Here is a 23,373-nt window from a genome sequence, read left to right as displayed (position 1 = left end):
CACATTGACACTTCAGCTGCTATGAAGGCTGCTAGCAGACTGATTGGCCCTCAATTCTCCTCAACCCACCCACCCATTGGGTAGTAAACCTGGAGGTGGCCTGCTAATTGGTCGCCTTTGGAAAATTGACCCAGAAGGCATGTTGCTCTGATGGCCCAGTTATGGACCCATAAATTGTCTCGATGGCCGATAATAATCTATGTCCAGAAAATTATCCCAACATTTCTGGTTGATGACCTGTTGAATATTTCCAGTATTGTCTCATGATATTTAACCCCTACTCTCTGTTTCAAGTTTTGTAGCCAGCTTACTTGTCTCAACTCTACATATTCTGGACTTAGTCATTAGACTCCAATGCGATACCTTATTGAAGGCCTTTTGGAAATCAAAATGTATTTTGTCTACTCCACTACCTTTATCTACCTTTTCTGTTACTACTTCAAAAAATTCAACAATGTCAGTCAAACACGAACTGCCTTTTTGAAATATGTGCTGACTCACTGTTTTGCATTTCGAGTAAGGATTCTGTTATCTTTCCTCCCATTGGTTTATAGTTACCTGGGCTTGTTTAGCTCCCATTTTAAATATAGGAATCACATTAGCTGTCCACCAGTCCTCTGGCAGTATTCCCTTTTTTTAAATGAATTTTTAGATATGTGTAGTTGTGCCTCTGCTGTCACTTCCTCAACTGTTTTAAAATGTGTGATGCAATCCACCTTGACTAGGAATTCTTTAAGTTTGATTAGTTTAGCAATTATCTCCCACTTTCTATTTTAAATGTCTTTACATCTTTTTTGATCTCTTCTAATTTCATGCCCACCATGTTAGTCTCCCTGGTAAATACCAAGGCAAAGTAATTATTTAATATTTCTGCCATTTCTCTGTAATTATCATGTGTATCCTTAATGGCCCTATACCTATCCTGATTTTTCTTTTATGTGTCAGTAGAGTACTTTATTATTTCTTTTTATATTCCTTGATAATTTAACTTTGTCATTTCTCTTTGCTTTAATTTTTGACTTCTTTCCTAATCTTTTCATTTGCCCTTTTTATCATCCTCTCCTTTGGTGGACAAGTACTTAGTGTATGCCTTTTTCTTTAGTTTCAAATTTTCCCTTATTTTGTTACTCAGTGTGTCATTCTGGACAGTTTGTTCTTGCTTTTTAGTGGGTTATATTTCTCCTGAATGCTATTGATTATTGTTTTAATTGTTTTCCACTACTATTCTATTTGTTTGTCAGTAAATTTTTCCAATTTATTATCCCCAGTTCCATTCTCATCCCTTAAAATCAGCTTTTTTCAGTTAATTACTTTTGACTTTATCTTACTTATATCCTTCTCAAACTGTAAATGAAACCTTGCTATGTTGTGAACACTATTGCCTAAATGTTTCCCCACACATATCTTATCTGTATCTTAAAATATCTTAAAATACACTTATCTGTTCTGGTGCTCTACAGTTTATTGTTTGCTGGCATTACAAATTACAAGAAGACTAGATTTAAAAAGTACTTCATTGGCTATGATGGACTTATGAATGCCCTGAATAATTGAAAGGCACAATATAGGCTGGATTTTGTGCAGGTGGCGGGGCTCCCGATGCCAGGCCGAAAAGGCAGGTGGAACCCCACCACTGCATTTTCGTGGCCCCACCAACGCCCCCCACCCCCCCCACCCACCCCCAACCCCCAACCCCCAACCACAAACCCTGGAATGATTGTTCAGGGTTTTTAAATGTAAGTTGCAAGAGGCGGGATCCCCATCCCTTTAAAGCCAATCAGAGGGCTGGTAGCTCAGCAGTATCGGCAGCGCCACTGGGAGCGGTGGCCACTGCCGGTACAGCAGAGGCCTTGGACCCAGGCATAGCAGTGGAACCACGGACAAAAGGTTGATGAGGTGGGTCGCCAGGGCCAGTCCGGAAGGCCATGGTGAAGGGGGGCTGTGGGTGTTCTTGCTGTCCAGGGGAAGGGGGTCCCGGGGGGGGTGAAATGATTCCTGGTACGGTTCTCTGTGGGCCACAAATTGCCCACGAAGGAGGGGCTCCCCACCAAGCCCGCAGGCAGGGCTCCTCATTTTACATGGCATCCTCCCACATGACAGAGGCCCCTAATTGGCCATAATAGACCATTTAAGAGCCTCATTTGGTCTCTCATTTGGGAAGGCTGTCGGCCTATCCTGTCCCCGCGAAGATTTCTGGGTGATGGGGAGGCGACGGGCCCTCTGCACTATCCCCTGCTTCCGCCTGTCGCAATACTCTGTGCCCCCGGCCCCCCACCTCCAATCTCACCTCGGAGGGGCCCGTAAAGACCAGCCCTATAACTGCAAGTGCTTTTGAGTTCCTTACTAATTAATCTATTTCTTCAAATTGTCCCAGTGAGGGGATGTGGTGATGACCTGATCAGATGGGATTTGTTACCGACAATATTTTAGCCACTTTTGAATTAATTTGATATGACAAACCACCAATAATTAATGCTTTCAAAAGCAATTTTCAAAATATGGGCATTGTACATAGAAAGACATAAAAGGTACAACATGGAAACAGGTCTTTGGCCCAACCGTCTGTGTCAGCATTTTATTAATCATATTTGGCTGATCTGGATTCATGGCCTCCATGATTTCAATGGATCTGCTTAGGAATGCAGGTAGTAATGCCATGAGAAACTTTAAAGGGAGGACGTCCTGATTTAAGGGTTGCCACACAGGTTAGAAAATTGATGCTTTTTAAAAACTTTCTTTTTGTAAGTATAGGACTTATAGAAACTAGAGGAGCACTTTGAAGAGTGTGTTAAAATGCTGCAATCCATTTTGGGGTTCACACAATGTCAGAAACCATTGCAGAAAAGTTTGAGATCTTGTTATAAAAACAGAAAGTGCTAGAAATACTCAGCAGGTCTGGCAGCATCTGTGGAGAGAGAAAGAGAGTTAATGTTTCAGGTCTGTGACCTTTCATCAGTTCTGAATGAGATAATATGGCTGAGTGGAATAGTCCAGGATATATTGGCAGTTACTCTCTTGCAAATTTTAAACCAAAGTGATATGTTGCCTTGCATATTTTATATCACATTTGTGTAGTTACATTCTCCCATCTCTCCATCATGTTAGTGTATTTTTTCCACTCTTTAGCTTTACACCCAAATGCACCAAAGCTGTGATTAGGCAACCTGTTTCCAAAATTATATTAGTGTTGTTTTTGTTCCAGATGTTAGATTGTAATATTGTGATTTTCTGAGAAGTCTCATTCCTTTCCTTGTGTTTCTTGCCAGCATTGAAGCCAAGACTGTAGATGCTCCATGTTGGAACCTTTGACTCAAACTTACACCATGAAGCAATGTACTGCACCCATGTGCTGCACTCTCTCTGGGAACATTTTTGTTGAATACTTTACTATAGAGCCTCTGAAGTGGCCATGTAGGGATCTTAAACAACAACACTGGTTTAAGCTCCGTTTAGTCAAGATGCCATCTTGGTAAAGGAGTTGAAACCAGCGCTAGGAGCGGCCACCCAGAAGCTTATAAAATGTGGATTGCCACTTAAAATCCCTGCTAGTATTCATTAAAGAGACTGCATGGCATTTTGGTGGTGAGCATTTCAACTAATGCCCTCTCCTAACGGCAACCAGCTGTTTGAGAATAAACAGAGCATTGATGTTGATTTCAAGCACTACTTAAAGGAATACTCACCATTTCATGTTCATTACTGCTGGAGCTGTGAAGGGGACCTTGGAAACACATCAGGAGACTTTCTAGCACACTTTGCCAAGACCACAACAATACTCGAGCAACATTTATTCAGCAAATTCTCTCAGGACTTCACCTGAAAAGAATAAGTGCTGTGCTACTCCACCTTCGAGGAGTCAACAGGAAAAAAGGAGTGTTTGGCTATGGGTATATTGCTAGGAATCCCCCTTGGCCTAGACAAGGAATGAGAGGAGGACATGAGGTCAGACAGAGCAGTACCAACTGCTGCAGGGGAGGGAGAGGAGGGTGAGAAGGCATCCTTCACCCCTGCTGGTATAGGGCATCCGACCTCCTCTGGACCTCCTCCACCAAAAGCTCCAGTTCCACAGCTGAGAACCTATGTGCCGTCGCCCTTGGTCCCTGAGCCATCCTGCAACATGCCACTGTGTGATAGCCAGAGCACTCCACATCTTCAGTGGAAGTGTGTGTGAGAATTCCACATTTACTGCTCCATGAAAATTGCATCTAATAAGTAGTTGAGTGCTAAACCTGCAGATTTCTGGTTTAGCTCCTCCAGGAAAATTCTAATTATGGTAATCAGCAATTAAGACCAAAATTATGTGTGAAACTCAGACTTTCAAACAGGCTTGTCTTATTAGCATTTCACCCATTTAGCACCTAGTTTCACCCTCTCTCTCTCTAACCGTTCCCCACCCCACAGGCAACCTAGATATGGGTGTGTTACGTTTATGTTTTTGTGCTGAGTTCTTATAATCCTCAAAGGGTTACTGTGCTCAGAGTATAAGCTGCTTACTGAAGGATGTGGCAAATACAGAATCACACCCAGCTATGAAATAGTGTTACCTCCAGTTATGATGAATTATGAAATGGAAACTGCTGTGGGTCAAAGGGTAACTGCATGAAATATTTCTCACACTAAATTATTCAAGTGATTTTATCAACTTTGTAAAATCACTTATTGCAGCAATGAGTTTCAGGTGGCTTGACTGTACATCTGGATGTCTGTGCTATTTTAACAGTTCTGAAGCTCTTAGCATGGACAAATAAAAAACACATTTAAGCACTTCATCACAAAAATATGCATTTGTTCTTTTGCTTCTGTTCATTTTATAATGTTGATTATGTGTTTCTGAAGCTTAAGTACAACAAACTATGTATTTTTAAGGTTATTAATGCACTAAAAAGGTTAGTAAAAATAGATTGCTTTTGTTTGTCCATCGAACCCCAGCTGCAGCAATATCTGAGCATCATTTCAGATAGACTGAAGTGGAAAGCATCTCACTTCAGGCAGAGGTGCCAGAGACAATGTACAGCCATGAGCAGACAATGCAGATGTTCATCCATGCCATGAGTGCTGCCATATCCCAGGCATGTGAGTGCATGGCTTCCTCCATCAACAGGCTAGCGACTCTCATGGAGAGCCAGATCCTATAGATGTGCGCAAACTTGCGCACGCCATCAGCTTGGCCATAAACTTGACACAGTAGTGGCAAGGGGAGAGAAGGATAAAGTGCCTGGAGTCAACTCCCACTCCTCATCTTTCTCTGGTGAGCAGGGAGGTTCAAGCGTGCCTTGAATGGGAAGAAGAGAGGCTAGTCCTCCCTCAGGGCACTCTGAGTGTGGACAGTGGCTCCTCCGCCCCTCCACTAGTGAGCCCAACTCCCGCAGCCACGATGCCTGAGAAGAGTCCTGCATCAGGCAGCCAGAGGACAGCTGCCAAAGTCACACAGGCCAAGCAGCAGTCTGATCAGCAGCCTGCCTCCAGCCCAGCTGCTGTCGCTGGGATCACATCTTGTGGGAGCACTTGCAAATGTATTAAGAAAACCAGCTAGCCACAGTTGGGGAGTCACGGGTATCTGTCATCTGAAATGTAATGATTAATATAAAGTTCTTCTGTTTAAGTAATTAATGATCATTGTGTAATAGTCATTATTCCATTATGCCTTAATTGTGAGTTGCTGACTTCATTCTTCCCCCTTAGTATAATACCAATACCACAGCCCTCATTAACAATTGATCTCCCATGGTTTGCAGCTGGGCACAAGTCAGGGAACACAAATAGAGAGGAGGTGACAGCCTACATGCATTGAGGTGAGTCTTTATTGGTTTCTCTGAGTGGGCATCAGGGAGACTGAAAACAGGTGATTATGAGATTGTCTCTTGCCTCCTTGGCACATCGCGCAATCTGCCTGGCCTCCGGTGCAAGGGCTTCAACATCCAGTGGCGCTTCATCCTCTCCCTCCTCTGGGTCCTCCTCATTGGTGGAGACGTGACACTCCAGCATCTCATCGGCATGTAAGGCCTCAGCCTCTGCTGTTCTAGATCATGAACAGCACAGCAGACCACCACAATATGTGAAACCCTCACTGGGGCTCCACCAGATCAATCGAGGCAACAGAATCTCATCTTCAGCAGCCCAATGGCTTGCTTGACGGCTGCTCTGGTGGAGCCCTGGCAGGTGTTGTACATCTCCTCCACTGCATTGCGAAGGTTTCTCACAGGTGTCAGTTGTCATGTCTTCAATGGGTAGCATTTGTCCCCGAGAATCCATCCCTCTAGGCAAGTGGGTGGTCTGAAAAGCAGTGTACCTGGGACATGGAAGTATGGAGATGTCATGGCTGCTTCCCAGAAAGCAGGAACACACCTGCAGGAAATTCTATTTGTGATCGCAGACCAGTTGAACTTTGATTGAATGGAAGCCCTTCCTGTTGATGAAAGCGGCTGGCTGGTCCGTGGGAGCCATGATGGCCACATGCATGCAGTCCATCACACCATGCTCCAGGGGAAATCCAACAATCGCCCTGAATCTAATGGCCCTTTCAGCCTGACTGTCGGGGATGGTCTGGGAGTGCACATATTCGCCTGCCCTCTTGAAGCAGGGCATTGGTCACCTCCTCGATGTGGCGGTGGGTTGCTGCTGAGACCCCAGTGGATCCTTGAAAATATCCAGACAAGTAAAAGTTAAGTCCCACTGTGATTTTCCGGGCTATGGGCATAGGGTGATCCCCAAATCCCATAGGCTGCAACTCGTCCTGCAGCAGGGCACATAAATCAGTGACAGCTTTCCTGGAGAGCCGTACTCTTCACTGACAATGTCGCTTGCACGATCTAGAACTGCAGAGGGCGAGGCCTTACATGCCGATGAGATGCCTGAGTATCAGTCCTCCACCGATGAGGAGGACCCAGAGGAGGGAGAGGATGAAGCGCCATGGATGTTGAAGCCCTTGCACCGGAGGCCAGGCAGATTGAGCGGCGTGCCAAGGAGGCAAGAGTCAATCTCATAATCACTGGCTTTCAGCCTTCCTGATGCCCACTCTCTGGCACTGGTGGGCATTTCTTGGTCTGGCTGGCTGCTGCTGCTCTTATCGTGGAGCTTATGGGCAGGTACAGCTGCCTCCTGGCCCTCCCTCTGTCGGAGACTCCACACACCATGGAGAGGGGGGTGGTCCAAAATGAAGGGTGTATGAGATCCATGCCAGGTGACCAGTGGGCCTTCAGACTGCTGTTGATACAGAGAGGACCCTACCCTGCCACCTGAGCTTTTGACACTTTTCCCAGCGGACTCTCTGATAGCTCTCAGTGCCCACCCTTGTTGATAGCAGTATGGGCAACCAAACATCTCACACAACAGTTTGGTCATCCAGTACTATCACCCAAACCCAAGCCCTGCCTCTGCAGAGCAATCAAGACCCAGAACCCCTTGTCAGAGACTCTGAGACCCGGAAACCCCATTAGTGGCCCCGAGACTTGGAACTCCCTGCCAGTGATCCTGAAACCCGGAACCCACTGTTAAAGACCCTGAGATCCAGAATCCACTGTTGGAGACCCCAAAATCAAATCAAGTACAATATGCCTTTCACAATTCCATGCTCATTCAGCTTAATTAGCTCAAACATCTCCATGTGTGTGTTGATTTTTTTCCTTGATTATTATTTCTAAAACCTTACCCACCACTGATGTTAAACTAATTGGCCTGTAGTTACTAGAACTGTCCTTACACCCTTTCTTGAATCAGGGTGTCACATTTGCCACTCTCCAATCCTCTGTCATCTCCCCTGTGTCTAGGGAAAATTTCAAGATCATAGTAAGCCCATCCACTATCTCTACCACCATCTCCTTTAGCAACCTTGGATTCAAGCCATTCTGACCAGGCAACTTATCCACTCTAAGCCTTTTGGAATGTACCTAGCCTGTATCTGAAAAAACATCTCCTCCTTAAAGCCTTCAATTGTTCCTTGCTCTTCCCCAATTCTAGTCTAAGCCTAATGAATCGATGATCACACTTACCCAAGACTTTCCCCTACAGATACCTGGCCCACTTGGTCCACCTAATTCCCCAGAACCAGATCTAGAAATGCCTCCTTCCTAATTGGACTGATAACATCCTGGTTAAGGAAGTTCTCCTGAACACATTTCAGAAATTCCTCTTCCTCCTTAGCCTTTACTCTAATGCTATCCCAACTGATATTTCAGTAATTAAAGTCCCCCAATATCGCTACTCTATAGTTCTAGCAGATCTCTGTGATTTTCCTGCAGATTTGCTCCTCTAACTCTCATGATTTGGAGGCCCATAGAATACCCCTCAAGTAGTGTGACCATCCAAATTTTGGTTCTCAACTCTAACCAAATGGAGTCTGTCTTTGCCCCCTCAAGGACCTCTGCTCTTTCCAACAGCACAATGTCTTTCATAATCAGTACTGCGCATCCCCCCACCACCACCCCCCCCCCACCTCCCTTTTATCCTTCCCTATCTTTTCTGAATATTTTATATCCTTGAATACTCAGCGCCCAGTCCTCACCATTTTTAAGCCACAATTCGGTTATTGCCACTACATCATATTTCCACATGGCTATCACCAACCCTATTCACCACACTTTGTTTACCTACATGCATTGCAAACCTGTCTTTGTATTCCAAAAAGTCCTTCTTTAGTCTGCTTCTAGCTAATATGGTACTACTCCCTTCTCTAGTACTATCCAACATTCTCACATTGTGTAAAGATTTCCTGTTTTCTACTTCTATACTCTGGTGCCTAAAACTCCACCAACTTAGTTTAAACTCTCCCCAACCACACTAATGAACCTCCCCACAAGGACATTGGTCCCAGTTCTGTTGAGGTGCAACTATCCCTTTTGAGTAAGTGCCTCCTGCCCCAGAACTAGTCCCAATGCCTAAAAATCTGAGGCCCTTCCTCCTGTACTATGCCTCAAGTCACGCATTGATCCTCCCTATCTTCCTATTTCTACTCTCGCTGGTGCAATGACACTGGGAGTAATCCAGAGACCTTTGAGGTCCTATTTTTTAACTTTTTCGCTAGCTCCTGAAAATCTGACTGTAGGACCTCAATACCTGCCCTTGCTATGTCATTGGTACCAATGTGTACATAACTTCTGGTCCACTCCCTTCCCCCTGCAGAATAGATCTGTAAAGTTAAATAATATGCGTGTACAAATAATCCTTTAAATGCTAAATTTTCACACCAAACACCTGAAAAAAACTGCAAGCATCCAAACATGAATATTTCAAGTAGATTTTTTAAAAATGCAGAGAGAGAAACATATCAAACAAAAAAATGAGAGGGATGGCAAATTATTAATTTAGCTTAAAGCAATTGGCACAAGCTGTGCTGCAAACCAAATTTGTGTAAATGCAATGATATGAACAGGCTTCTGAACGCTGGAAAGTATGGAGTCAGAAGTGGCCGTTAAGCCCAACAAACCTGTCCCTTTCACAAACTATGTTGTTGTATCTCGGTTCCATTCAGCACATGTGATGTCATGAGGAAAACTTATTCAAAGTTTCTTCCAGTGCCTTCTCCTACTCTGACGTCCACCTAAATTACACAAAGCAAAACTCCAAATACCTGGGTAATTTTGCATCCTGTTTTATATGTCCCATACCAATTGCCTGTCTTTGTGTGTAATATGACACACTTTCAAGATCATCTCTGCAGGCTCCAAAACAGTTCAATTTCATTTTGATCGTCTTACTTGTGGCTACGTATGAGTCACAGCTTCATGTTTCATTCTAAAGGGGATTCCCTTATTTCAGCAGATAACCACAAGCAGAAACATAACTGTTTTAATCAATCCCTTTTTGACGTGTTTTTCTATTGATGTCATGTCAATTTTCTCTAGTTGCTAGCTGCAGAATTTGGGTTGAAGACATGTAGAACTTCAACATTGAAATGCCAGCCAAAAATGCATTTGAAATGGCATGCTACAGCAGTCACAGATTTGCCAATGTGTGTAACTATGATATAAAGAAAAAATACAGCATGTAAATTACACAAATATGAACATCTTCAGAAATGTAAGTATTAAAGCTAATGGATTATCTTCTACCCATAGAGCTACATAAGTTTAGAGCACAGAGGTCATTCAGTCCATTTTGTCACTAGAGCCAGTACCACCATCTCTCCTCATAATCATAGAGAGATATAGCACTGAAACAGGCCCTTTGGCCCACTGAGTCTGTGCCAATCATCAACCACCCATTTATACTAATCCTACATTAATCCCATTACCCTCTCACATCCCCACCTTCTCTCAATTCTCCTACCACCTACCTACACTAGGGGCAATTTTCAATGGCCAATTTACCTATTAACCCACAAGTCTTGTGGGAGGAAACTGGAGCACCCAGAGGAAACCCACACGGTCACAGGGAGAACTTGCAAACTCCACACAGGCAGTACCCAGAACCAAACCCAGGTTGCTGGTGCTGTGAGGTTGCAGTGCTAACCACTGCACCACTGTGCTGCCCTCTCTTGTACCTTTTTTCCTTCAAATGGTTATCCAATTTTTCCATGCACAAGGAAGTCTCAGATTTGAGTGTCTGTTCTCTTGTATTCTTCTGTGGGGCTGTGCTTGGCAGTTATTTACATTGCTTTCAAATATGTTACTATTTTCCTTTGCTGCTTTAAAATCATCTTACATAACACATAATTTTCAGTTCCTCTCCACAAAAAGACAGGTAAGTAGCATGTTCCCAGGCCTTAACCAATGCCGCTCTGCACACTGAATTCTGTAACAACAACATGGGTTGCTATACCCCAAACAGAATGCACCTCCTTCCCCCACTTTCTACTCCACACAATACCCCCACCTGAGATCAGGGAACTCAGCATAAATGGAACTTCAAATATCAACTTCTGTATTTTGAAGAATATTAATTCCTCCCATGTACTATTTTTATCACACTGCTTAACAAATTGGTTTAAATGCCTGTCTATGCTATTCTACATTGTAATTAAACTGTTTATTTTGATTGTGTAATCACTGTATTAAAATAGCACAAGCAAGAATTTAACTGATGTACAAGAAATTAAGCATCAGTGCTTCAGTATTCAAATCAGCACTGGAGTTACTGGCCATCTTTTAGGAAAGAATGGTGTTTTAAATTGGGTTGTGTTTAATTATACTTGAAGCGATTTTAATAAGTTGTACAGCATTATTTAAAATGAACATAAATTGGGCCTGAAAGTATGGGATAGTGGAAGAGCACACCAACAACTAACACATTTCAAATCCACTGATGTTGAATTGGATGGTGGGGGATTACACAGTAAGTTACACCACTTTCCCTAAAAAGAGGAAAGATCGGCGAGCATGTTGTCCTGCACTGTTCTCATGCAACTCCCCCCTCCAGAGCAACAGAACCAGAGGCCTGGATACAGGCACTCAACTCCTGTACACAATAAGGAGAAACATAATAGAATGTTTATGGCACAGTAGGAGGCCATTTGGCCCATAGTGCCCATGCTGGTTCTCTGCAAGAGTCCCACTCCCCAGCCTTTTCTCCGTAGCCCTGCAAATGTTTTCTTTTCAGGTGCTTATTCAATTCCATTTTGAAAGCCATGATTGAACCTGCCTCCACCACACTCTCAGGCAGTGCATTCCAGATCCTAACCACATAGTGCGTAAATTTTTTTTTCCTCATTTCACCTTTGGTTCTTTTGCCATTCACCTTAATTTGGTGTTCCCTGGTTCTCAACCCTTCTGCCAATGGGAACTGTCCCTACCTACTCGGTCCAGAAGCCTCATGATTTCTAACACCTCTATCAAATCTCCTCTCAACCTTCTCTGAGGAGAACAGCCCCAGCTTCTCCAATCTAACCACGTAACTGAAGTCTCACATTCTTGTAAACCTTTACTGCACCCTCTCTAAAGCCTTCACATCTTTCCTAAAGTGTGGTGCCCAGACCTGGACACAATACTCCAGTTGAGGCTGAACCAGTGTTTTATAAAGGTTCATTATAATTTCTTTGCTTTTGTACTCTATGCCTCTATTTATAAAGCCCAGGGTACCACATACCTTTTTAACAGCTTTCTCAACTTGCCCTGCCACCTTCAATGATTTGTGCACATATTGCCCCAAGTCTCTCTGTTCCTGCACCCCCTTTAGAATTGCACCCTTATTTTATATTGCCTCTCTTTGCTCTTCTGACCAAAATGTATCACTTCACAGAGAGAAAATATTGGCAGCCTACTCTCAATTTTTTAAAATGGTTTGTTAAATATTCATCTAAAGTGTTAGCTTTGACTAAATAATAGCCCGTTTGTCTCGGAGTCAAAAGGTTGTGGGTTTAAGCCCCATTCCACGACTATAGCACATTGAGTCTGGCATTTGAATGCAGTCCCAAAAATAAAAGGAATTGTCTGATGTGATAGCTCTCAGATGAGGCACTAAATTGAGGCCTCCCCTCTGCCTTCTCAAGTGGACAAAGATGCAGGTGACACTAGTCGATGAGCAGGTAGGTTTTTCAGTGTCCTGGGTAATGTTTATCCCTCAACCCACACTATCAAAACAACAGATTACCTGGTCATGTATTGAATTGCTGTTTGTTGGATATGTTGGCCGAGACTTTGTCAGGGTGGTGGTGGTCCTGATGATGGGCTGGAAAGCCAGGGGTAACCCTGCCTCAGCCATTTCTGGGAGCCCTGACTGGACTTTATGTCAATCAGGCAGCTAATGAGTTGCCATTGGGACTCCCTTTAAGGGATGAGATTCCACCTCCAAGAGCTGCCAGCCAATCGGAGGTCTGGCAGCTATTCAGTCCCAGCAGCACCACTGGGAATGATGGCCACTGCTGGAACTGCACCCAGCCTGGAGAAGCAGGTTGGAGCTACCCTCAGACCAAGGTAAGTGGTGCCGGCATCACTGGGGCTAGTCACACAGGCCCCAGCAAGGTTGGCATTGGAGGGGAGGGTGGTTGGTGGAGGGGAGGGTGGTTGGTGAAGGCTAGGGGTTTAGGGTGGGTGGGGTGTGGGATGTTGCCATGGAGGTGGCCATTGCTACCAGAGGGGCTCTCCAAGGGCCACAGAGCGTCCAATCAGGAGGGCACCCCTCCCCCCACCCCCCACCACCACCACAGGGTTCACCAGGCGGTCTCCCCATGCGCCAGATGTCCCACCAGCCAGTGTTAAAATGAGGGCCTCAATTGGTCTCTGGGCAGAAGGGCCATCAGCTACCTTCCCCTCCACTGGCAAAATGTCATGGTGGTAGGAAGGCGACGGGCATGCCAACCCTGTCCTCCTTCCCAATTTTTCAGTAGCCTCCCCACCCCCAAGTCCCAGCCTGCTAATTGAGTCCCTGTAAAATCCCGGCCATTGTGTGTGAATTAGCTGCAGTGCAAATTGGTAACAGTGATGACCCTCAAAGTAATTAATTGGTTGTGAAGCATTTTGGAAATCTTGAGGATGTGAAAGGCACTATATAAATGCAAGTTATTTCTATCACTCCTGGACAGATTTCAAACTGATTTAGTAATTACATAATTGCTACTTTTAATCATTAAATATTGAGGTGTAAAAAAATTCTTATATTTTGGTTTACTCAGCCTCTCCAGGAGTATTACAAATCTTTAAGATAAAGTTTTGCATTTGACACAGGGAAATACTTCTATTTTATTTTTACCTCTTTCCTCAACTTGATTAGATCTGAGGAGGTCTTTGCCAGACTCCTCTCCTAGTATCCAGCTTCTCTACATAGCAGTGCAAGTCAGAAACAAAGCTATAGCACTATAAGGCTAATTTTGCAACCTGCACTACTGTCTGGTGAGAGACTCCACACCAAAAGTAAAGCCTTACAAAAGTCATACTTCTACTGTTCAGTTTGCAAATAAAACTGGGTTAAGTATGATCCATTGTCCACCTTATAAGTAGGATCCGTTCTTTTAACTCATCTAAGTTACAACTACCTCCAGCTTTATGCTTGTGACCTACGTGTACCAAGAATCTAAGTTCAGAAGCACAGTCAGTTATCTTGCACATTTTTTCAGATTGATGAACAACATGTGACTTTTCTCACTTTAACTGGGTTGTATTAGTTTGCCTTACATGCCAGAGGAATTATTATGTTACCAGTCTTGACACTGTCCAGATAAAGTATGCTGTTGAAGTCTGGTGTCAGGTTGAAGAGGTTAGACTTTAGTTGACATTATTTTTAAAGCAATAAGTTACTTGGCTAAGGAAGATTCATGGCAAACCATATTCTGACAATAGAAGCAGCAAGATTTACGCTAAGTTACACTAACTAGAAAGATAGTTATAAAAAGACTATAATTAACTGGCAGTGCACTCATGAATGGATCCTCATAGCTTCTCTGATGGCTTAGTGGACGAGTGAACCATCCGGCATTATACTGAATCAAACACCAGGAAAGTTTAAAGTTGAATTCTGGATAGGATTCAGTTACTGGATTTAAAAATATTTCAAAATAATCTTATGGGAAGCTGGATGGGTAGGCTGGATGGACCAATGGTAAAATTGTAATGCTACTGTGTTCCTATGATTTGTACTGAACAAGTTGATTTCAGTTGGGATTGCTCTAGCAATACTAGAACTGTCTCAGTGTTCCAGACTAGGGACAGCGAGGAAAAAAAAAATATCCATGACTTTCTTTTTGGTGGGAGAGTTGAGGACAAGAGGACATACCCTTAGAATTAGAGCCATGCCATTTAGGAGGGAAGTCAGGAAACACTTCTTCACACAAAGGGTCTCTCCCACAAAAATTCAGTAGATGCTAGCTCAGTTAATAATTTTAAATCTGAGATTGATAGATTTTTACTAGCCAAGGGTATAAGACCATATGGAGACAATGCAGGTGGATGGAGTCAAGATATACCTCAGCCATGATCTCATTGAATGGTGGCCGAAAGAGCTCCAGGGGCTAAATGGCCTACTCCTTTTTTTAGGTTCCTATGACTAATAGTGACTCTCTAGTGAGAACGCACAAGCACAGATGATGGATGAGCACAGGACTTAGTTCACCTCAGATGCCCCTAGAATCAAATAGCCTGCAGTTCTCACTGTTTGGGGTTGTACATGTAGAATGGCCATTTGCATAAGCCGGTGGCAGCCGGCTCTCATACTGGCATTGGATGTGGGGAGGAAAATTGAAAAAGGAGAAAGAATGGTCCCTTACTTACCCGTACTCTGATGACATTGACTTCCACAGCCAATAACATACCATACAATATGGCCAATAGTGCTGCAATACAGAACCGGAGTTGGCTCAATCCAATTCCATGCTCACAAAACTTGGCAAATTTGACAGTTTTGGTAACGAAAGCTAAAGTCCAGTAGACCAGCAAAGCTGCAAAACAAACAAACACATTACGAATATCAACTTTTTATTAAACTAAAAAAACGCAAGCTTAATTGTACATGCAATTTCAGTTATAACAATTAGCATTGTGTGTACAGCTGAGCTCATAATTGAAGTCTTATACCTGTGGAAACCAGAAAACTTAAACAACAGCCTTTAAGTGACATACATCAAGATTTAATATTGCTTTGTTATCTGCATATTGGTGCTGTTGTAATTGTTAACTTTTTAATCTATTATTGTGTTTAAGAAGTTCTCAAATAGAAACATAAGAACATGAATAGACCATTTGGTACATCAAAACCTCCTTGCCCTTTTATTAGCCAATGTATTTTGTTGATCTTTTTAATGCCAATCCCCATCCTTTCTCCAGAATAAATATTCTTATTTTCCATCCATGGTCTGTACCTATGGCCTCTTATGAGAAGAAATTGTTGCTAGATTTGCTTTTAAAATTATGTCACCTTGCTCTGAATTCCCCTATTAAAAGGAAAAGCTTTTTGTACCCTTCCAAATTCCTTCATGATTTTAAACATTCTTAATCATTCTTAATCTTGTCATCTCTGGGCAATATGACCAAAATTTGCCCATAAATAATAGAGAAAAAATACTTTGCAGTTCATATAGGGCATTGCATTGTGCATGGAGATGTCAATGTCAACATACATGCAATCAGTAACTCTCCAAACTTTTGGGTCATTGGCACTGTTATACAGATTTTTGATTGTGTTCTCAGGTCTTTATTGAAAAGAAGTGCATTTCAATAACAATCGTCCTCAGGCAAAGCTCTTCAGTTACTCCCGAGCAGCTCTATTTAGGAAGCCATATCCAACGCATTTCATGCTTTCTGGCTCTTAAAGTACATCTTGTGTGCTACCTAATATCACAGATAGCTCTTTTCTGCTTTTAGACTGATCCTTCAAAGGCAACTGCAGTATAAATGTAGCACTAAATACAATACCCATTCTAGTTAAAATACTGTGCATTGCAACTCTATTCTGCAACAATCATCTGCCACTAAAGATAAGCACTCATGAGCCTTGCTGCCGTGTCAGTTTTAAATGAGGGTTGGGATAGCACTGTACATGCAAAGTGTGAGCCTTAAAAAATTGTCCATGCTCTATTTAAAGATCAATTATGCTGGAATTACAAACACAACAAGACTAATGTGTAAACTCAGCACAATGGCACCTCCAACCAGTAATTCTGCAACATCTGACAACACGTTAAATATGCACTATACCATTCTCCCAAATAATTTCTGCCTAATTCATGTATAACACAGGCATTTACTGTATTGGAAACCATTTCCATCCCTAAACAAGGCTCTTAGTTAAACTTTTAAAGTCACTTTTACAACTGGATCCTAATTAGCATTTTACCTCTGGCAGTGGATATTGCAGTGATGACATCACATCGCCTACATTCTTCAGGAGACTTGATGTTAGTTCTCCAAAAAAATTTTTAATTTTATTGTGTCTCTCGGTAAGAGTGGACTGCAATCCTGCCTGGGAATTTGACTCAGAGGCCGGGCAGATTTTAGTCACTCAGTTGTATCAAACCACTACAGAAAAGTTAAATAAGAATAAAACTGGATGGACCACTGGCATCAACCTGGTCAACCGAAACGACAACGACGCACCTTGCCCAGTCGACCCTGCAAATTCCTCCTAACATCTGGGACATCTGCCAAAATTGGGAGAGCTGTCCCACAGACTAGTCATGCAACAGCCTGACACAGTCATATCCACCGACTCATACCTGACAGCCAATGCCCAGGCTCCTCCATCACCATTTGTGGGTATGTCCTGTCCCACCTGCAAGACAGACCCACCAGAGGTAGTGACATTGTGATATATAGTCAGGAGGGAGTGGCCCTGTGAGTCCTCAACATTTACTCAGGACTCCATGAAGTGTCATGGCATCATGTCAAACATGGGCAAGGAACCTCCTGCTGATTACCACCTACCACCCTCTCTCAACTGATGAATCAGTACTCCTCCATGTTGAACACCACTTGGAAGAAGCACTGATGGTAGGAAGGGCACAGAATGTACTCTGGGTGGGGGACTTCAATGACCATCACCAAGAGTGGGTCAGTAGTACTATGACTGACCGAGCTGGCTGAGTCTTGAAAGACATATCTTCCAGACTGGGTCTATGGCAGTTGGTGAGGAAACCAAGAGGGAAAATCCTACTTGACTTTGTCCTCACCAATCTACCTGACACAGCAGCATCTGTCCATGATAGTATTGGTAAGAGTGACCACCACACAGTCCTTGTGGAGACAAAGTCCCGTCTTCACACTCAGATCATGCTCCGTCATGTTGTGTGGCCCTACCACTGTGCTAACTGGGATTGATTCAGATCAGATCTAGCCACTCAAAACTCAGCATTCATGAGGCACTGTAGGCCATCAGCAGCAGCAGAATTGTATTAAATCACAATCTGTAACCTCATGGCCTGACACATCCCTCACTCTACCATTACCATCAAATCAAGGGGCCAACCCTGTTTCAATGAGGAGTGGAGAAGAGCAGGCCAAGAGCAGCACCAAGCATATGTAAAAATGAGGTGCCAGCCTGGTGAAATTACAACACAGGACTACATGCATGCTAAACAGCGAAACAGTATACCATAGAGAGAGCCAAGCAATCCCGCAACTAATGGATCGGATCAAAGCTCTGCAGTCCTGCTACATCCCGTTGTGAATTGTGGTGGACAATTAAACAACTGACAGTAGGAGGAAGAGGAGCCCCACAAACATCCCAATCTACAACGATGGCAGAGCCCATCATGTTAGTGCAAAAGACAACGCTGAAGCATTTGCAACCATTTACAGCCAGAAGTACCGAGTGAAGGATTCATCTCAGCCTCCTACTGAGCTCCGCAGCATCACAGATAACAGTCTTCAGCCAATCGATTCACTCCACATGATATCAAGAAATGGCTGAAGAACTGGATACTGAAAAGGCTATGGGTCCTGATAACATCCCAGCTGTATTACTGAAGACTTGTGCTTCAGAACTAGCCGCATCCTTAGCCAAGCTGGTGAAGCTACAACACTGGCATCTGCCTGACAATGTGGAAAATTGCTCAGGTATATCCTTTCCACAAAATGCAGGACAAATCCAATCTGGCCAATTACCACTCCATTAGTCTACCTTCGATCATCAGCAAAGTGATGCAAGGTGTTGTTGACAGTGCTATCAAGCAGCACTGATTCACTGATGACCTGCACACTGATGCTCAGTTTGGGTTCCACCAGGGCCACTCAGCTCTAGACCTCATTACAGCCATGGTCCAAACATGGATAAAAGAGCTGAATTACAGAGGTGAGGGGAGAGTGACTGCCCTTGACATCAAGGCAGCATTAGTGTGGCATCAAGCAACCTTGAGCATGGCATCAGTCACCTGTGTGATGCAGATGCAATTATGGGTAGAAGATTGTGAAATTCTGCAAATCCTGGGAGTTACCATTGATCAGAAACTGAACTGGACCAGCCACATAAATACTGTGCCTAACAGAGCAGGTCAGGTGTTAGGAATTCTGCGGAAGGTAACTCACCTCCTGACTCCCCAGTGCCTGTTCACCATCTACAAGACACAATTCAGGAGTGCGATGGAATACTCTCCACTTGCCTGGATGGGTGCAGCTCCAACAACACTCAAGAAGCTCGACGCCATCCAGGACAAAGCAGCCTGCTTGATTGGCACCGCATCCACCACCTTCAACATTGACTCCCTTCACCACTGACGCACAGTGGCAGCAGTGTGTACCATCTACAAGATGCAACTCACCAAGACTCCTTTGACAGCACCTTCCAAACCTGTGACCTCTACCACCTAGAAGGACAAGGGCAGCAGTTGCATGGCAACACCACCACCTGCAAATTCCCCTCCAAGTCACACAATGTCCTTACTTGGAACTGTGGCTGGGTCAAAATCTTGGGATTCCCTTCTTAACAGCACTGTGGGTGTACCTACATCCCAAGAACTGCAGTGGTTCAAGAAGGCAGCTCACTTTCACCTTCACAAGGGCAATTAGGGATGATCTTTAAATGCTGGCCTAGCCAGCGACGTCCACATTCCATGAACAAGTTAAAAAAAACTCCTGAAGATCCCAGGAAGTTTCCAGAGGCAAAAAGGTTGAGGGTGATGGTCACTTTGCCAGCCACTGGCAAAGTGTGGCCATCAGGTCCGCTTGGCAGCAAGTCTTCTGCCAGCAGGCTTCCAATGTTGGTGATGACCTGATGCAATACCATGGGTTTCCTGAGGCACTGGTATTTGGACACATTGTTACAACTGAGGTTAGAGGAATGCACTGTCTTTCTCTAGTTCCACGACTCCACTGGTCACAAAATATGTTTAAATGTTTTCCTCAGTTACCGATACAGCCAATTATATACTTAATTGATATGCGTTTCAGAATAAAAATCCGCCAACCAGGTTTCTTTAATAAACAGCAAAACTATTGATTTATTATAAAACAAAACTTATTCAATAAAGATACAAAGCTTATTAACACACAGTTTGAAATATGAAAGTATAAATATCTACCCATCTAAAATAATCCAACACACACGCACACACATATATCAGTTAAAGAAAAATGAAAAACTGCTCTTCAGAGATCAACTTTAAAACAAAAATACTTTGACCAAATTATTGTTAATTCTTGAATGAAAAGGACAAGTTATGGAATGTTCCAGATGGCCTTTGGTCTGGCGTCCGGGTACACGTATATGCCTGTCACTGGGATCTTGCTGGAGTAGTTCTGTTCAGGAGATGTCGAGGAGTAGTCTTGCAGGCTTTTCAGGAGAATTATTGCATCAGTGGTTGCAGCTATCACAACGGATTCTCAGAAGATTTTCCAAAACAGGTGGAAAAGGATGAGTTGGGTGGCTTCGCTCTTAGCAGACTACACACCAACTGAACATTCAAACAGTCCAAGCCCCAAATCAGAAAGCCAAACTCCTAACATCCATAAACCTAGACATGTGACTTCTCTGTAAACAAATCCAATAGCCAACAAGGCTCCTTATGTTTATTTAGCACTTGATTGGATTTTTAAAAATAAAACACTGGAAGAGACAAAGTGTCCTTCCAGTAAGCTTTAAGAAAAAACAAATCTAGGCATCTCCTCAGTCTTTCAAATGAACAAATTTTCACAATCTTTTAAACACGAGTCCTCAAAAAATATTAATAATGGAAGCACCTTCATGACACCTCCACCTTTGGAGGAATGAAACACCATTTTTAAATGTGTTTCATTATAAAGTGTGGACAAAAAAATGAAAACACATTAAACACTCATTCTCATTCACTCTTTACCTGTAAATAATAGTTATGTCCTGTGCCATCTTTGTACTCAGAAAACTCAAAGCAAAGTTAAATTCTAGGCAAAGCATCAGCAATTAAATTGTTTTTCACCGCAATGTGGTTAATCTTTAAGTGATAGGGCTGCAATAGTAAACTCCATCAAAATAGTCTGGCATTCTGGCTTTTGAATTTTTCCACAAAGGCTAGGGGGGTGGGGGGATGATCAGTATATACCAGTGTCTCCCTGTAGCTGTGGCAGACATATATTTCAAAATGTTTACGAGCTAGTAGTAAGCCCAGGGTTTCTTTTTCTACTGTAGAGTATCTCTTTTGGTGTCAATTTAGCTTTTTGGAAAGTATCCCACTGGCCTTTCTATGCCCGATTCATCTTCTTGTAACAGAACTGCACCTACCACAGGTCACGAGCATCAATTGCTACCTTGAAGGGCTTAGTGAAATTTGAAGCAGCCAACACTGGTTCATTGATCAAAATTGTTTACAGCCTCTCAAAAGATGCTTGGCACTCTCCTGACCACACTACCTTGGCTTTCTTTTGTAGCAAATCTGTTAGTGGAGAAACTATGGTGCTGAAATTTCATACAAACTTGTGGTAGAAACCACACATCCCCAGAAACCTCATGATTTCAAGTTTAGTCTTAGGAACAGGGAACTCGACCAATGCTTGTACTTTTACTGTTCTTGGCAACACTGGTCCTTGACCGACTATATGTCTGAGATAGGTAACCCCCACTTTTGCAAATTCACTTTTTAAATTCAGCCAACCGTAATTTTCTAAACAAAGCCTCTAGTTGTTCCATGTGGTCCTTCGATGTGTCACTGTATACCAGCACATCATCAAGGTAAACCACACAGTTTGGAACACTGGCTACCACTTGGTTCATTAGTCTCTGGAAAGTTGCTGGGGCATTTTAAGCCCAAATGGTATCATTCAGCATTGTAAAAGTCCATCTGGTGTGACAAAGGCGATATTTCTTTAGCTTGGGGTGTTAAATGAACCTGCCAGTATCCCTTTAACATATCTATTTTGGTAAGAAACGTGGCACTATCAACTCTGTCGATACAGTCGTCCAAATGAGGAATTGGGTAGGAATCTGCCTTTGTTACTGCATTAACCTTTCTGTAGTCTATGCAAAATCTAGTTGAGCCATCAGGCTTTAGCTCAAACAGGACTGGGGAACTCCAGCTGCTTTGACTGGGTTCAATTAGATGGTTTTCCAACGTGTATTGGATTTCTGCTTTCACCTGAGCCTGTTGCACTGGACCTAAGTGATAAGGATGCTATTTTATAGGTGAGAATTATCCTACATGTATGGCTAAAGTTGCACATCCTGGTTTTTCCCTACAGACTCCTTTAAATGCTGTGAGTAGCCTTGTTAGGTCTTCTCATTGATCTGCATCTAAATATGAAAGTACACGGTCTAATATCCCTAACAATTCAGTGTTAGTTAACTGGATAGTAAGAGGTTCAATTTGAGAATTGTCTAGGCCTCCTTTTGCCTCATCCTCAATATCCCTTTTGTCCTTCACTGTCCCTACTACCTGACATACCCATGCTTGCTTATTCTCTTACCGGCAGTGATATTGTTTCAACATATTGATGTGACACAGCCGATTCTTTTTCCAGCAATCTGGGGCGTCAATCAAATAATTAACTTTACCAATCCTTTTAACTACTCTATATGGACCACTGAACTGTGCTTACTGTGGTTCACGCTGTAAAGGCAGTAATACTAACACATCATCCTCGGTTGAAATGTTCAGGTTTTGGCATGCTTGTCTGCCCATTTCTTCATGGTTATTTGGGAAGCTTTAAGGTATTCCTGAGCCATTTTGCAAGATCTTGTGAGCCCCTCCTGGAACACGGATCCATAATCTAACACGGAAGGTTCATCCCTCTGTTCTAGAAACCTTGGATTCAGAGGACCTTTTACCTCATGCCCATAAACAAATGCTGAGGACTTTAACTATGTTATATCCAGATTATTCATAACTGCCTGAAAAATTTTAGACAAAAAATTGGAACCCTGATCCAACTGGATCTCAACCAGTAATCCATATCGAGTAAAGAATTAGGTTAACTTCTCTACTACTACCTTAGCAGTATTGTTCTCAAGGAAATGGCCTCTGGGAACCAAGTAACCATATCCATAATAGTGAGTATATATTGGTGTCCCATTTTTGTTTTCGGTAAAGGTTCCACACAGTCTATCAACACTCTACTAAATGGTTCTCCAAAAACTGGCATGGGAATTAGAGGTGCCGGTTTTATGGCAGGTTGTGGCATTCCCACATCTGTATGCTAACGTTTTGTGTTTCATGCACAAGAACACCCAGATCCCTCTGTGCTGCACTTTTTTGAAGTCTCTCTCCATTTTAATAATAGTCTGCCTTTTGATTCTTCCTACCAGTGCATGACCTTATACTTTCCTACATTAAACTCTGTCAAGTTTTTGCCCACTCACTCAACCTATCTATATACCCTTGCAGTTTCTTTATGTCCCTCATCACAACATGCCCTCCCACCTATTTTTGTATCGTCAGAAAATTTGGATATATTACACTCTGGCCCCTCCTCCAAGTTATTCATATAGATAGTAAATAATTGAAGCCTTAGTGGCCCTAGTGGCCCTAGTGGCCCTAGTGATCCTTGTGGCACTTCACTAGCTACGTCTTTACAACCTGAAAAAGACCCATTAATCCCGACACTCTGTGATCTG

General features: G+C 43.1%; 1 protein-coding gene across 1 annotated transcript in view; it reads right to left on the bottom strand.

Annotated features, from left to right (window-relative positions):
* abcc8 (ATP-binding cassette, sub-family C (CFTR/MRP), member 8) overlaps window positions 1–23,373 on the bottom strand; it is a 333,471-nt gene that overhangs the window by 285,871 nt on the left and 24,227 nt on the right. Inside the window, exon 4 of the mRNA XM_068046867.1 lies at window positions 15,135–15,301. Within this exon, the coding sequence (XP_067902968.1) occupies window positions 15,135–15,301 (167 nt within the window). The remainder of the gene's footprint in view (window positions 1–15,134; window positions 15,302–23,373) is intronic.

Source organism: Heterodontus francisci, chromosome 14, assembly GCF_036365525.1.
Source record: "Heterodontus francisci isolate sHetFra1 chromosome 14, sHetFra1.hap1, whole genome shotgun sequence".
NCBI lineage: Eukaryota > Metazoa > Chordata > Chondrichthyes > Heterodontiformes > Heterodontidae > Heterodontus > Heterodontus francisci.
Note: the sequence above shows the minus strand (reverse complement) of the source record. Positions and strands in the feature narration are given on the sequence as shown.